At 38.9% G+C, this 13,784-nt stretch overlaps 1 protein-coding gene and 1 long non-coding RNA gene across 5 annotated transcripts in view; one reads left to right on the top strand and one right to left on the bottom strand.

The window, feature by feature from the left end:
* Nucleotides 1-6,580, bottom strand: part of LOC310720259 — a 69,126-nt gene extending 62,546 nt beyond the window's left edge. Inside the window, exon 1 of the long non-coding RNA XR_014531694.1 lies at nucleotides 5,223-6,580. This is a non-coding gene — a long non-coding RNA (uncharacterized lncRNA). The remainder of the gene's footprint in view (nucleotides 1-5,222) is intronic.
* The window catches only part of doc2b (double C2-like domains, beta), a 158,737-nt gene that overhangs the window by 137,688 nt on the left and 7,265 nt on the right, over nucleotides 1-13,784 (top strand). For all 4 annotated transcript variants that reach the window (XM_083530691.1, XM_083530693.1, XM_083530690.1 and 1 more), the window contains 2 exons: nucleotides 6,932-7,058; nucleotides 12,821-12,978. In XM_083530691.1, the coding sequence (XP_083386817.1) occupies nucleotides 6,932-7,058; nucleotides 12,821-12,978 (285 nt within the window). The remainder of the gene's footprint in view (nucleotides 1-6,931; nucleotides 7,059-12,820; nucleotides 12,979-13,784) is intronic.

Below are 13,784 nucleotides of genomic sequence, written 5' to 3'. Positions count from 1 at the left end.
CTTCCACGTGTTCTGTGACCCACCACGTGACCTGTACATTCATATGGCCAGAGAAATCTTGCAACAGTGTGCATGTGTGTATGCACAGGTAACGTGTATTGATCTGGGAGGGCCCACCTGATGATTCACCACGGCTTTTCTTTAGGCCCGTCTCGGCTAGTTTCCATGGAAACGCGAAGTATCCTTCAAAGGTCTTTCTTTTTCGGGGGGACGAGCGCTCGCCCTTCATGCAAATAAGCACTAAACAATGACAAATCAGCAGCTTCCGATCTGTCATTTTCTGAAACGTTTTATTTTTTTCCGGTCCTCGACCCAGACATCAAGGCTGCGCTTTTGTTTGAGCACCGTGTCTCGCCTTGACAAGTCCTGGCCTGCGAACCCAGTCTCTCTGTGTGGACATTCAAGGAAATGACTTTATTTATACATGCCCCTCTGTTTCTCCTTCCCTCCCTCTCTCTCTCTGCCCGTCTAGTTCGCTACTACATGAGCAAATAAAAAGAGCAAATCATAAACGTGAAAATGGGAAGCATGCACTCAGTTCCCATGTCTCTGAGTAGGAGTCAAAAAGGTGGCGTTCAGCCGAACGTTTTACACTAGAATATTGCAGAAATTCCAGACCTTCTAGATCAGACCTGGCCCGCGGGCCACATCCGCCCCTTTGTACGTCCCTGTCCAGCCAATCATAAATTACAGGGATGCACCGGAAATTTGGCCACCGGAAAATCTTCCGCCGAAATACCCAAATCACCGAAACAACACGGCAGAAACCCAATTGTAATGACGCAATAAAAAAGCGCAGCCAGCAAACGGTTATCTGGATAAGAGCAACATGTCTGCGGTGTGCGAAGAGCGATTTGCAAAACATGCAATGCTGAAATTTCAAGAGGGGGTGTATCTGCAAAGAGTTTCTCCAAGTCGGGTTTAATTTATCACCTGAAATCCAAACATCCCGATTGCCATTCTAAATATGAGAAGAACGCGGCGCAGAAAAGTAAAGTCAAGCCGAGCATGCGCACTCCGTCTGTAGAGGACGTTTTTGAAAAGGCAGGAAAGTTTTCCAGTGATGGTGCCAAGGCAAAAGACATAACACAAAAAATGATGGATTTCATTGCCTTAGATCAGTGGTCTCCAGTGGATCGACGGGTTGATCTTTAAAACATTCCCCGTGGATCCTGAAAATAATAATTATTATAATATAATATTTATTACACGGCTCTTCACGGCACTTGAATGGGCTTCCAAACGTTTGGCGGTCAATTATTTTTGTTTGACAGACTCGTTGCTAATAATAATTGACCGCTGCCTGTCTGTCAATACTATGAACGGTAACAAATAAATACACAATATATATATAATATATAATAATAAATAAAAAACTTTTGTAATTTATTTATTCTTTGAATTGCAATGCATTGATTTTAGTGAGGTTAGTACACACTCATAGCCATAAATGCAATGGTTCTAATAATTGACAATCTTTTCTTTTGGTTTTGGCCTTGGATTCCTCATTTTTGGTTTTTGGTTTCGGCCAAGAATTTTCATTTCGGTGCATCCCTAAAATATTATCGTTGGTGTGGCCCTCTGACACATTTCGGGTTTCTAATGTGGCCCCTTGCAAAAATTAATTGCCCACCCCTGTTCTAGATTGTCATCATTTTCTACTCATTCACAAGTAGTCCTATTTTTCCACTAAGCTCTCCGTAAGGCTTTCTACATATTTTAAAAATCTATTTACCAAACATAAGATGGCGTCATGTTTCATAAATAAACATTGATTGACAAGTGATTGGCTTATGCAGTACGAGGTATTGAATGTGCGTCAAATCCATGTTCGGTCATTACACCTAGCATTGCGTTTTCATAACATTTAACCCTTGAGAAATATTGGCTTTATAGCCAAACATCTACTGTAGAGGAAACCAATTAAACTGCAGGACAAAACACAGTCTGGTGTTTACTTTCTGATGTGACCTATGTGGCTTCAAAAACGGCACAGATATTTTTAATCTCGGGATTATGGATAGGAAATACTTTTCCCACCATTAACCGGACCTCAGCTTACTAATATATGGACCAAAGTATTAGATCACCTGTAATTTGAACTATGTGGCTCTTCCCAAAATGTTATTGCAAAGTTGGGATTGTATAGGATGTCTTACTAGGGTTTCAGTAAAAGTTCAGGATGGAACTTCTACGTCCTTCTCACACATTGTACAACTTTCACTACAGCTTTAAATCTAGCGTGGATGTAGATTTCAAATCTGTGGACATCCTACATAAAAAAAGGTGCATCCAGAGCATATGCTTTGCCTTACAAAAGACAATGAAACATGTTTGGAATGATTTATATCGGCAGCAGATGAAGCATGAGTAAAGAATTGACCGTGCCGCAAAATGGGTTATTCCATGCCTTTGAGGATCCCCCCACTCTCGAACTTGTTTGTCTTTTTTTGTCATCTCTCTGCTTTCTCCCTTGATAATGTAGTAAAAGGGGCCATCACCTCTAAGATCAGTCTGACATGCTTCCTACTTCCACTCTTTGTACAGATGTATTTCAACCAGCACAGCTGAATTCTCACATAGTTTCAAGGAGTCCAGCCATCATTCCATCCCAATGTCGATTAATTTCCTATGACGGCATTGTGTTTTATAACACCACCTTGAACGCCCTAATTATCAAACGCTGTCCTTAGTAATAGTAAGACCTTTGTACTAGCACAGATCTCTGTCTTACTTAGGTGTGTGACAATGAAACAACTTTAAGTGCATTTAGTGTAAATGAAAAGTACAGTGGAAGTATATAGCTTCACATTAATGTGTAATTAAATCTCAGCTAAAGTATGTTTATTCGCATATTTCTTGAAAGTGCAACAAAGAATATCTTTGTTACCAAACAACTTCTACTTGCGCAGTTCTGCTTTAAAAATCTGAATTCCAAGTACATTTTTGATAAATGTTTTTTCGCCTGGGTGGCGTTTAACTATTTCTGGTGAAACTCAACATACGTGTGTCATGTGCTCTTACTTGAGCTATTTTACAAGCCCTTTTGTGAGACTTCGAGTGAATGAGAATATGTGGGCGAGTGAGTGAGTAGGTGGGCAATCATATACCAAATCCCCAATACACCTCCACACACACACACACACACACACACACACACACACACGTATACACACAGACTGCAATAAAAGAAAATCCTTAAGAAAAGTACATATGTACACTTTGGTCAGTTCCATCTCACCTACAGATGGACTGAAATCCAAATATAATACGGTAAAATCTAGTGCGGGTTGGGAACGTGACAAAAATATCATATTATGAAACACTGCTGTGGTACACAATGTAACACTTTCAGCATTAAAAAAACTTTACAAAAGTTTGTAGCTATCTGACCATAAGATTGGTGTGGTATTTCCCTCCCATTTCACATTTAGCCCCTATTTACTGTAATAAAAAACACCACTCTTCTGGGAAGAAGATCCACTTGATTTAAGAGTGTGTTTGTTGAGATTTGTGCCCATTCAACTACAAGCAGGTTGGTAAAGATACTGATGTTGGTGATGTAGGGTGCAGCCAGCATTCCAACTCACTGCAAAGGTGTTCAGTAGGGTTGAGGTCAGAGCTCTATAGCAGGCAACTCAAGATCTTCCAGTTCAACCCATGTAAAGCATATCTTCATGGAGCTAGCTTTGTGCACAGGAGCACTGTCCTGCTGGAAAAGGTTTGGGTCTCCAATTTGACAAAGTGATTATTTTATTCTACAAAGGCATATTATACAATTGTGTACCTCCAACTTTGTAGTAATGTCTTTTCAAGCAGCACATTCATGCACAATTATCTCAGGCAACACAATCCTACTATACTAATCAAATCTGGATATTCTAAGAACAAATTTTCCACAATAAGATCTTGGATTTGTCTTTTGATGTATGTAGATTAGGTCCCTGGTGAAGCGGAACCATGTGTATATATAGACCTTTATAACAGTAGGTTTTCACCAAAGTTAAGTCATCAGAATTTTCTTAGTAATTGGACAAGCAGTGTTTGTTGTTGTTATGCTTTTGTTTTGTCTCATCAGCTGGGAAAATGCCAATAACAGGTAATGATCTGATATTTAAATGGATATCTCGTATTAAAATTTTACCTGTTTTCCTTAAGCCATTAAAGATTTATCAGCTGCATGTCATACTGTCAAGATTTAGTTGAGTCAGGTTTTTTTTTTCCTCCTGCATAGCTAGAGATTTGTAAAACTGCCCACTACTTCACAGGAACACTGGCTAACCATCTGTCAATTCCTGAGGAGTTACATGATACGTGAACAGCGCCATGAGTCATAACCTGTCTATAAAAAATATATATGATACTAAAACTGTTAAGAACAATGCTTGTATTTGGGGCTCCTGATGCAACGATTACTGTGATATTTAAAAATATATATATTTCTATGTTAGAAATCAGTCGAGTTTTTGATATGACCAGATTTATTTTTGGGCATGACCTTTGTTTCTCCTTGGATTGATACTGCAATTTCAAGGCTCTTTCACACAAATTAGGCTGGTTTTCTAATATCAAATCATCTAAATCAATACATTTGGTTCATTTGGTATTTGGTTTTGCTTCCAGATTGTGCGTAATTAAACAAACAAATTTTTCAATTTGTGTTCAAAGATGCAGGGAACTTAAATTCTGTGTCAGGTTTGAAACTTAAGCTCAGCTAGAATTAGAGTCAAATGATCTATCAGTGAACATGAGGAGAGGGATTCAGCCCAAGAGCAGAGACGAATTCCAAATCCAAAAAAAAAAAAAAAAAAAAAAAGAAAAGGTGTGTTCAGTTGGTGAATCAAATAAAGTAATCAAACATTAATTTTGCAGGGCAAAATCTCCTCAAAGATGTTTTTGAATAAAAATAGACTCGAACAGAAAAGAGGCAAAAATGACAGAGATTAATGGTGATAACTGGTCCTTTCCTGACCACGTTCGTTACCACGTCATCATGGACAGCAAGTTAGAACAAAAATCACACATGAAATGTGTCTGGAATACGGCGATCCTGCAACGAGTCATACGAGGGGTTTTGAGTGGCACATGCACTTCAACATCACTGGAGGAAGAACATCACTGAAGATGACCAGAGATCAGGCAGACCTTTAACAGGCAACTTGTGCATGATGATCATCAGAGAACAATCCACATGATCTCACTTCCGCACCCAATCTACTTACTAGATTTAGCTCCTTCAGACTTCGCCCTCTTCCTGAAAATGAAGATACAGCTGTTGTTGAAGATACTTGCCGTTTTGACAACATTCCAGAAGTGTCAGGAACGCTTTGAGCGCTGTTTTGCTGTGCAAGGGGACTATATTGAAGGTGATAGTGTTTAAATATAGATAAATAAAGTACTTACTTTTAAACAGAGCTAGTCCCGAAGCTTTTTGATGCCACCTCGTACAACAAGCAAGGAGGCGAAAATACTGCCTTAGTACAAATAAAATAAAATAAAAAAGGACACAGTGCAATTTAAACATGAAAAAATGAGACACAGGTGGCAACAATTACACAGTCACAAGTGCCAGCCAGATGCGAAAACATGTAGGGGAACAATGGGGACATCTAGCGTCCAAAACATGATATAACAACTCCACAATACTAACTATGGTTCACTTCCTAAAGTTGATTTGTTGTTGAGTTAAACAGCTTTCTCTCTGAAATTGAACTGTTCACTTGGAACACACCCAAGACGATCTCGCTCAGATGCTCTCAGGTCAGTTGTTTTGGCCCACACACACAAGTGTGATTAAGGTCTTCTTATCCTTAAAAAAATACACAGTGAAGGAAAACTTGCCAGGGTTCAAATTGAAAACACAGCAAGAAATTTCAGTGCTTTATTTGGAAACTGGTCCCAATCCAACACCAAAATCTCAATCTAAATGAAGCAGAAACAGTTTCTCCATCCTTCTTTAGCATAAATGTATTTTCTCTCTAGTGGCATAATTGGGTAAGAAACTTGCATTCGATCATTAGGATCCAAGTGTCATTTAGGAATTGGCAGTGAATAACAGTAGTGTTAAAAAAATAATAATTCAATATTTGCTATTGCACCATCTGCACTAATGAGAAGTTAAAATGGTTTTTGAGAAGAAGTAAATAAATGGTCTACCAGTCAAAGACGTTCTCCAGAAAAACTAGTTTCTAGTGTGTTTATGAGCAATTTGCTGCAATCAACCAAATGTAATTATTATCTGTGCCAAAACTAAAACAGGTGTCTTCCTACACGCATCAGTTGGTTCCACTTCATACAACAAATGGCACAGAAATCGCATTTCACAGTGGGCAAGTCTGGTACAGATGCCAGGTTTTAAACCCTAAAGATAATATGAAATGCTTTCCTGGAACAAGCCTCTATAATTATGAGTTTTGCAAACATGTAGAGGATTTCACTGAAGAATAATAGTTTCTTCTTGCCCATGCATTAATTGGAAACAGTGATAGCGAATTTGTCTGGATGTGGCTTGCAGACATGTATCACTCCTCCATACGATCAGAATTAATAGCCTGTTCTTGCACTCTTTCGACCTCCACGTGCAGAAATGTTAGCAAAGAAATTTCATTAAAAATCTGTTACTAATGGCATGAGTTTATTTTCAGTACATTAGCCAAAGCTTTGTTTCTTTTCAGTGGTAAACCTGCTATAAAACAAATAGACAATTAAACAAAATAATCCTACGACTTTCACACAAATAAAAATGTTATTTGGAGAAGTTTGAAGATACATCCTTTGTGACTGCTGCACCCTTGTGCCTGCCTTAATCCCCTGTTAAACTTCGCCTAATTATGTTATTTACATCCGGTATCCTGTACTCTGCCCTTTTGTGCTACCTGTAGCTCTGATCAGTTTTACAGTGGTGTTTAATGTGTGTTTACCGCTATCACAGGATTTCTGTGTGTGACGAGGACAAGTTCCGGCACAACGAATTCATTGGCGAGACCCGGATCCCCCTGAAAAAGCTCAAGCCTAACCAGACCAAGAACTTCTACAACTGCCTGGAAAAACAGCTGCCTGTGAGTTATCCCTAATCTAAAGACTGCTCTGAGAAATCATTTATTACATAAAATCATACCCAATCTGTAAGAAATCAGTCAGTGATTGTGTTGCCTGATGATGATAATGATGATGATGATGATGATGATGATGATGATGTGCCAGCATTGTACATCTGAGTAGTGGATGTGTGATAAGGCATTATTGATGTTACACATAAAAGTATGTCTAAAATCTATATGGGTCCTTGAGTTAGGAGCTTAAACTTGGAGCTTTGAGTCACACACTGATTGACAGCTCAGTTAGGACTTGTGATATCCCAATCGACTGACTTAAGATGTGACTTGGACTCACACTTGACTAAAGTACCATTTGATGTGGACTCCCATTCAACTTACAATGTAACTTGTACTCACACTTGACTTTCTATGTGACTTGGATGTTACCCCTGACTGACATACAATGTGACTTTGACTCACATTTAACTTATTTACAACATACCCTGAGCTCACACTTGACTGACTCTCAATGTGACTTGGAGTCACACCTGTAATTACACTTGACTGACTTTTGATTCAACTAGGTCCTTTGATCATGAATACGGATGATCCGCTGTGGCGACCCCTAATGGGAGAAGCCGAAAGAACGTTTTTCAGTAAAAAGCTTTCCAGATAAAACTTGTTTTAATAGCACACTGTTTCTCTTTCCCATCAGAAAACCTGCCGGATTATCGCAACCTCATATATTTCCTTCCCTTTTACAAAGAAATTCAACACAGTAAATGAACTTTGTTGACATTTCCTAAATGTTACAGGAGCAGGAGTTCGGAGAATGAGACCAGAAGAAAATGGAATCCATTTTAATTACACACTTTCATACAAAGATTATTCTGTTTGCAGTATTTTATTACAAGTAGCAAAAAAACAATAGGTGTAGCAAGCGCAGTAAACCCTTGTACATTGTCTAGTTGTTCTGGCATAAGAGTATTCATTTAGTAACACTCTTTAACTTAAATTACATTTCTGCCTCCTTTTTCGAGCTCTTTGGCAGCTCTTTAGTTGACCATTTCCAGTATTATCTTCAGCCTTTATGTGTATTTTTGTTTTAAGTCACATTTTGTCTCCATAGTCCCAAGCAATAAATGGGGAGGGTTGTGTTAGGAAGGGCATCCAGCATAAAAACATGTGCCAAATCGAACATGCGGATCATGAATACGGATGATCCGCTGTGGCGACCCCTAATGGGTGATCACAAATGCTGTTTGATTGCAAAATATCTCCAAGAGAAATGAAAACTACTCTGCATAATGTTGGTTAGTTTGGATGGCAAGTTTCTGTTAATTGTACCTGAAAAAGAAACTTCAGCTCTGGATCGAGTCTCTACAGCACATTTAATTCTCTGTGGTTCAACAGAGCAATGTGTTCAATTCTTGGAATTCTTACACGCATGAAAGTCGCCTCAGTCGACATTTCAGTGCGTAACAAGTACAACTTTTGTCGAAATAAATTCATTGCATAAGACCTACAACCTTGAAGAAGCTCAGAAGCGAGGAGGAATGTTCGCCAATTAAAAAGGGTTTTCTTTAAGCTCTGGTGCAGCTGTCTGAAGATTAGCCTGAACTACACCACTTTTTACTTTTTAATGAAAAAGACACCTCTGTCCTAAGACCTTCCCAGGTCCAAGCGCTTGTGTAATGCCAGGATTACGTGAACACATGTTCGGGTGCTTTAGCCACAGCCATGCGAAAGGCTGGCTCAAGTGAAAGTGAGTTCCTTCTTAGCAAACACATTATCTGGATTAGCATTAATGCTTCTCTTTATTCCCCTTTAAAGTTCTTATTATTGTAGAAATTCATGTTTCTTCATCAGATTGATAATGAATTCAACACATGGTTTGTCTTTTTAATAAGTTCAAGGCATCCATTTTGGAGATGCTGCTAAACCAATGTGAACTTAATGCTTAATATTGGTGGTATCATGTAATGAAGTAAATTGCTGAATGAAATCTTGCAGTAGTTTATAAGTCTGACTGTTTTTATTTGTACTTCCAGTGGAGGCATTTGAAATGTTCTTTCTAATAGTAAAGAAATGACAAAAACAAATGGGTTGAAAGCAGTTGTTTAGCACTTAATTGCTTCTATTAATATCTTGCATGTTTAAAATGATTTAAATGATTCTGTCAGAATTGATTTCCCGAGTCATATATTTGAATCTTTTTATTTCAAGAAGTTAATGCCATGAGAAGCTGGGTCTCTTTAAAAAGCTTGAGAGGTCAGAGGTTCTAAAGCTCTTGATTACCTTGACTCTGAAGCACTGAGAGCTCAAATTAAATGAAATTGTGTACTGGCAAAGACCTGTGCAAAGAAAATAATACTTTTTTTAATGAGTTTCTGCAAACCTGTTGGTTTGGAGTATAAAGAGAATGGAAGTGCAGTGAACCAAGGTAGTTATATTCCCTTTTCAAATGTATACTACTTATTCAGGATTATGGCTAAGAAATAATGACATCATTTGGTGTAATAATATACTTTATGTAGTAGTAGCTAGTGTGAGTCTAGTTTTGTGTCTGGGGAAATCTTATGTTTCCCCAAACATTTTTATCAGGTATGTCAATCTAGTTGAATATTTTCGAGACAGCAGGTGAATAAACAAAACCTCTTACCTTCAACAAAAGCATTTTATAATTTTTTAGGGGGCTAGCAAAACAAAAATCATTACTAGCTAGCTTTCTACTATCAGCTGTGGTTATGTTGTTACGTGGTGGTATATGAGATACATTTTATTGATGTGTGGTTTTAAGCCACAAATGACCACACATTTCCACAAACACACTCCAAAATCTAATGTAACATCTTCTTGGAAGAGTGGAGCTTATTATAATGGCAACTGGAGAATAAATGTGGAATGGGATGCTAAAAAATCAGATATGTTCAGGTGTCCACAAACCTTTTCCATATAGTGTATCCAAAATGGCTTTGTGATGATTAAGTCCAAAAACTGCCACCAGATTGGACTTTGACTCGAGCTGCTCAGGAACCGAGAATAAAAATTCGGAGTTGTTGTTTTTGGCCCTGAGATCGGTAATAACACGTTCCCAGTTCAAATTCAGATTTGCTCAGTCCCAGAAACTTTCATTTCCGCAAGCATTTGTCACAGTCATTTAACGTAACAAATCATTGCACAGGTCAGCAAAAAAATAAATAAATAAATAAAAAGAAAGAGAAATTAAAGATGAAAGCAAATCGATACACTTCATCACGGCCAGTCGTGTCCGTCGGCAAATTATCCGAGGCTTCTCATCGCAAAGCCTTAGTGTCACATCCGAGACAGTTCGATAATGAAACATGCCGATGGGATGCCATCACTTTGTGTGTAAATTTAAACAAGGCACCACTTAACAAACACCCAAGCACAGTAGGTTTTATTGTCACAAATCTCTTCAGCAGGTGCGGAGAAAGAGTTCGTGTCCAGGCATGGTGTCATTTATCACTGTATTATTACAATGAATATAAAAATATGTTGCACTACATGCTAATTTTCTACTTTTGTTCATTTGTTCAGTTCTAATACCATATACGGTACTTTTCTTACTGCTACACAAACCAAATGTTTTTTAACAATTCCCATTCATTATGAATGCACACTACATAGTATAGCGTAATGGTATTATAAAAGAGAGACAGATGGTGAACTATGTGTCTAATAAAATGCAGTTCAACCACCAAAAAACAGTTTTGACTACAGAGTCCCAACACTGAGATAAAAGTATTGGCACCCGTGCCTCATTCTTGTAGTTTTTCTCAGTTGCTTTGGAGCATTTTTCAAATCATTCTTAATATTTGCAAACCAGTAAGTGCATTTCATCTCATTTCATTTCATCTTCTCCCGCTTATCCGTAATTCGGGTCGCGGGGGCAGCAGTCTAAGCAGATTCCCCAGACACTTCTCCGTGTCCAGGGATCGGGCTGTCAAGGCCCCCGCCTTCGACTGCTGCCCAATCCTCTCAGCACCGGTCCCTTACGGTCCCTCCTGCAGGTGGTGAGCCCACGGGAAGGTAAGTGCATTTCTTATCACAATTAGTACAAGCAGCACAACACATTGGATTTCTTGCCAAAGCCTGTACTTTTCTCAAAATCCTTAGTTCATCTCTCAACAGTAAGTATTTGTGTCAATTAACATCTCATTACCATCAGAATAACAAGACCTTTTGTCATTGTTAACAAACAAGATCGTCAAAATGTTTAGTCATGTTGTCAGTATGATGCAAATTTTTAGTATCTCCGAATTACAGAAATTGTTATTCTGAAATTCTGTCTGTATCTGCTCATTAATGGAAGATTCACAAGATTCACCTTTGACCTATTTTAGAGAACTAGTTGATCATTGGTTGATCTGATGCTGTGCACGCCCCTTCATTAGTGACATTCAAGATTCATCTGCACAATTTATCATTTCAAGACGCATTTACAAAAAAATGTTAATAGAAATGTGAAGAAGTCAAGGTTTACACATTTAGCAACTGGTTTAACCCTTTTGCATTTAATGACTTTTAAAAATGTTTTGGGGGTTAAGACTATTCAGGTGGGAACTAGTATAATATATTTTAATCAGCATGGCGTAAACAATCGACAATGAAGAGAACAGCAGACAATTGTACACAATCAATTTAATGACTGTACCAAAGCATTCAAAATTTGTTCAAAGCAACAAGAAATTGCTTTCACGATGTGCACAAGTGACTACATGATGTGGAGGTTGAACAAGTAGTTTTGAGAAATTTATTTCTGATCCGAGAAATGCTCCAAAGCAGTTAAGAAAAACCGTAATTGCTCACTGTTATACAATTATACAATTTCTAACTACAACATGCTTTATTTTCCCATCATGTGTACTGTCGGTGCTGGTGTTTATATGTGTGTTCAGGATCTGCACATTGTTATAGTGCCTTTTAAACACAGATGCGGCTGTCATTATACACAGTGTGTCCTTTTTATTACATGCGATTCCGATACCATTCGAGGTCACTGAAGACATTATGATAAGTTCTCTGTAAAATACTAAAAGCGTGTCTGGCTCTTGACGTACCGCTAATTAGAAAAAGAACAGCACAAAGGGCTGTTGCGAACATCCGCATTCAAGAACCTTGTTTGATTAGTGCATTAGCATTTCATTAGCATTAGCTGTCTTGGTGATAATGGATCTTCTATTCAGATAAACATTGAACCTGCTAATAAACTTTAGATCTCCTGTTAGATCTGATTCTGGTTTCTGGAGGAGATACCAGTTGGCTGCCAGCATGAGCTGTTTGTTTGGTGTGTATGTGCTCCAGAGGGGACGGAAATGAGACAGCGCTGCTGTGGGCGACGAGCAGAGACGCCTCCTCCACAGCTAATTAACTTCATGCTTGATGGACCGAGGTGGCTTAGAGTTCAGGAAGAAACCGGAGGAAAAAAAAACACTCTGAACTCTGCCAGCCTCGTATCAGCCGGGAGGCGAAAGATGAAAAAAAAAACACGTCTAGACGGCGAGATGATATTGTAACGATGATTATGAATCAGACAAAACTAATGACTGGGAAATGGGAAGAGGTGCATATTGGGATTTTTTGCCGCCACACTGTGTGTTCTGCTTGCATGACTATGTGAAAAGCAATTACTCTGTTCATTTCCCTTTTTCACCTTTTTTTTTACACAAAAGTACAGATTGACGTTGGTAGGGCAGATCCCACTGAACCCACAAGGAGTAAAACGACGCAAAAGATCTCAACTCTTACTCTTCTTACAGATCGACAAGACGGACGACAAGTCTCTGGAAGAGCGTGGGCGCATCATGATCTCACTAAAGTACAGCTCGCAGAAGTGTGGCCTGGTGGTGGGCATTATCCGCTGCGCTCATCTCGCCGCCATGGACGCAAACGGCTTCTCCGACCCTTACGTTAAAACGTGAGTTTCTCTCACTATCACAGTGACTGGCTTCTGTCTAATCTCCTCTGCTCAACGTAATCCCATAATAAGCTTCTCTGGCAATGTAGGGATGTAAGGAATCACTGATGAGCTAGCAGGTTGCCTACGTAAGCATATTTTATTATATATAGGAGCACAAAGCATGTGTCCAGTCTCAAACCGTCAGGATATATAGAAATGCTGTAAAATAAGGCAGGCAGGTATAAAAGAAATCAAGGCGTTCACTTATCCGAATTTGCATTCGGGCCTGTGAGGTCACAGCTGTGGGTTGAGGGCTATAAAGACGTAATCTGCCAAGCTCGAAGCCGCATGTATTCGGATACATTTGGGATTTCGTTTCACAATTAGAGTAGAAATTATTGTGTTCTAAAGATTAAGGAACGATCGAATCACTAACAAACTTGCTCGTCAGGCCTGATTTTGACAGATTAGTGATTCAAATAGCTTGCCATGTGTGTGTGCGAATGATCAGAAGTTGCATTCATTACATACAGTCACGTCATCAGACGCTTCAAGCCATTTTAATAGCCGCATTGAAGTGTAATTGTTCCATTTTGTATAATGATCACGGTGGCTAGATAGAGGCAGGATTAGGCTCCAAAACATCCTCACTTATCCTCAGCCTGCTTATAAAACCAACGGATTAGTGCGTTTTCTGATGCCAGTACATCAATCAGTTAGCAAGAGATTATAGTGTAGCATTGCACAGCTCAGCATCTCGTTCTGTTGAACCTATATGTGTCTCGGCGAGAGCTTATCGAGCACTGGCAGTAAATTAGGCCATT

This window comes from Silurus aristotelis (assembly GCF_946808225.1).
Source record: "Silurus aristotelis genome assembly, chromosome: 26".
In the NCBI taxonomy this organism is placed as follows: Eukaryota; Metazoa; Chordata; class Actinopteri; order Siluriformes; family Siluridae; genus Silurus; species Silurus aristotelis.
The sequence above is the reverse complement of the archived record's forward strand: the minus strand, read 5'-3'. Positions and strand labels throughout refer to the sequence as shown.